At 42.3% G+C, this 2431-nt stretch overlaps 1 gene segment (V, D, J or C); it reads right to left on the bottom strand.

The window, feature by feature from the left end:
• LOC101582702 overlaps positions 1–2431 on the bottom strand; it is a 30160-nt gene that overhangs the window by 16648 nt on the left and 11081 nt on the right. The window contains 1 exon segment of the V gene segment in view: positions 1479–1534. Within this exon segment, the coding sequence occupies positions 1479–1534 (56 nt within the window).

Genomic DNA, 2431 nt, shown 5'->3' on the forward strand with positions numbered 1-2431 from the left:
CCCAAGAGAGAGTCCACGTTTCCTGCAGCTGGCAAGGCCATGGCAGTGTGGCTGCACCAAGCCCTTGGAAACTCACACGGCTGCATGATGTCCCCCAGATGCTAGATACGGAGCTGTAGGATGTGATGCTTGCCTTGCTCAATTTCAGCTGTGCTTTGATCCAATTCTCTGCTATCTTTCTATTCCTCCTTCTTATGATACAAGTGTTTACTGAATACCATTCTACAATGGGATTACAGAAATTAGTTTTAATTTGTAGTTTCACAGTTAAGAGTATGCCTTGAGTCTTAAAAGTGACTTGAATTTGCAATTTTGTAAAGTGCTGAAACTTTGAGGATTGCTGCATTTACAGTTATATGTGAGGTAGTTGCATTAGGTTGGCAGGGTAATGAACTGCTATTATATTTGTTTGGAGATTAAGAAGGCTTAAGGGGATGGGCTTGAGTGTGAAGTTCACAAGGGGTGAACTGTGACCACTGATTCTGATTGTTAAATTCATTCATTAAGAATGTCCTAGCAGACTAGCAGTGCACACTCCTGGGCGTGTTTTGGAGGGTCTTGGAATCAAAGTCCCTGGTGCTGCCTATGGCACATATAATCCCCTCTCCTCTGGGCTCTCTTCCTGTGCTCCTTTTCCCAACTGCAGTTACCCAGGCAGCTAAGCTCAGCCATGCCCTTCCCCATGATGTTTGTTTGGGGTTAAGCTGATCACAGACAGTGTGAGATAAATCAACCTTTCCTTCTTTGAGCTGTGAGAGTTAGGTACTTTGGCTCATGGTGAGGAAGCTGATTAACATAATATGTAACTCCGTGCATGTCATTTCTTCTCTTGTTGATTTAATCTCTTACTCATTTTCTTGCTATAATGACATATTCACAGATAATGTGTAGAAGCACATTCAAGCATATTTATGGGCTACCTACAACTGTAAAATGATTTAGTTGGGCACAGGGACCACCCTGCGCTATCAATTGGCAGCTTCCAATCATCACCAACAATTCTGCAAATACAGTCTTCGGGACTGCTTTCCCCTCTTGGTTTTCTACAGGGTTAGTGAAGCATGTAGCCTCCCATTTTAGCAGGGAAACCAAGAGGCTTTAACATTTATTGAAATAAGTAAGTAAGATACCAGAGCCAAGGAAAAGACAGGACAATCACTGGGAGAGGAGTGTCGGGCCTGAGAGCACCAGCACCCCACCTGAGGACTCCCTGTAAAAGTGCAGGCTCATATGGCTAGAAAATGCTTAGTATCACTCCGTTCTCTAAGTGTACCAGAAAGTTTCCTGTTTCCTAGAATCAGTTCTGACTACATCATGAGAGTAAAACCTGTGATAATTTTCTGTAATAAAGCATTTCTTGAAGCATGAAGTATCATCAATAAATACAGTGATTGTTTAAGCATAGATGTCCTAAAATAATTAAAACTGTTTATGGCAATTTCCTTCAAACAAAAATATTAGTGTGTATCCTCAGCTACCTTGTTCACCAGATATGGCTCTGCACAAATTCTGGCTCTTCCACAAAGCCAACTGACTAAAACTGGCAAACATCTTGGATGGGTTTCTTACAGGAGGGCAGCCACGTCAGCACAACTACAGACTCTCAAGGTGAAGTACATCCATACTTGCTACAAAATATGGAGGAAAAAAAAACTAAAACAAAACAGCATAAATAGATCCAAGGAAAGTGCAAGAATTAGGAGTGGGATAAATGTCAATGTGTCTTCTAGTGTAACACTTTGTAAGAAAATTTTTCACTTTCACCATGATTTCTTATCACCTCTTTGATGACTTCACAGTACAATGAGTTCCAAATGAGGTTACAACCCAGAATCCTCAGATATTACCCTCACTCCTGCTTATCAGGAAACTATCTTATCTGAGCCACTGGGAAACAGGAGGGAGGACAGTTACAGAGCAGAGGAGCCTCTCTGGCCCCTTTCACCAAAACTACCTAGTGACCTTTAAATCTACTAAATGTTTTCAGCTGGTGGAAACATTGGGTGAGGCAGCTGGGGGAGCTAGCCACATACTCCTCCCTTCCTGAGTAGTTTATATTATGGCTCTCAGCACTATGCAAGGCCAAGTGTGTTCCTGCTGACAGTAATAAACTGCAGCATCTTCAGGCTCCAGACTACTGATGGTGAGAGCGGAATCCATTCCAGTCCCTCTGCCACTGAACCTCTATCAGACCCCAGATTGTAAACTGGCTACCCTACACATCTGAGTGTAGGAGCTTGCCCGATTTTTGCTGATACTATGATGACTGACTGCTGATGCTGGGACTGGCTGGACAACTGATGGAGATTCTGTTTACTAAAGATACAGACATAAAGGATAGAGACTGGGTCATCCAGATATCACATCTGGTACTCAACATGGAAAGTATAAAACATTTACACATAATTAACAATGAAATACATCACTTCCC

Source organism: Octodon degus, unplaced genomic scaffold (assembly GCF_000260255.1).
Source record: "Octodon degus isolate 3935 unplaced genomic scaffold, OctDeg1.0 scaffold00052, whole genome shotgun sequence".
NCBI lineage: Eukaryota > Metazoa > Chordata > Mammalia > Rodentia > Octodontidae > Octodon > Octodon degus.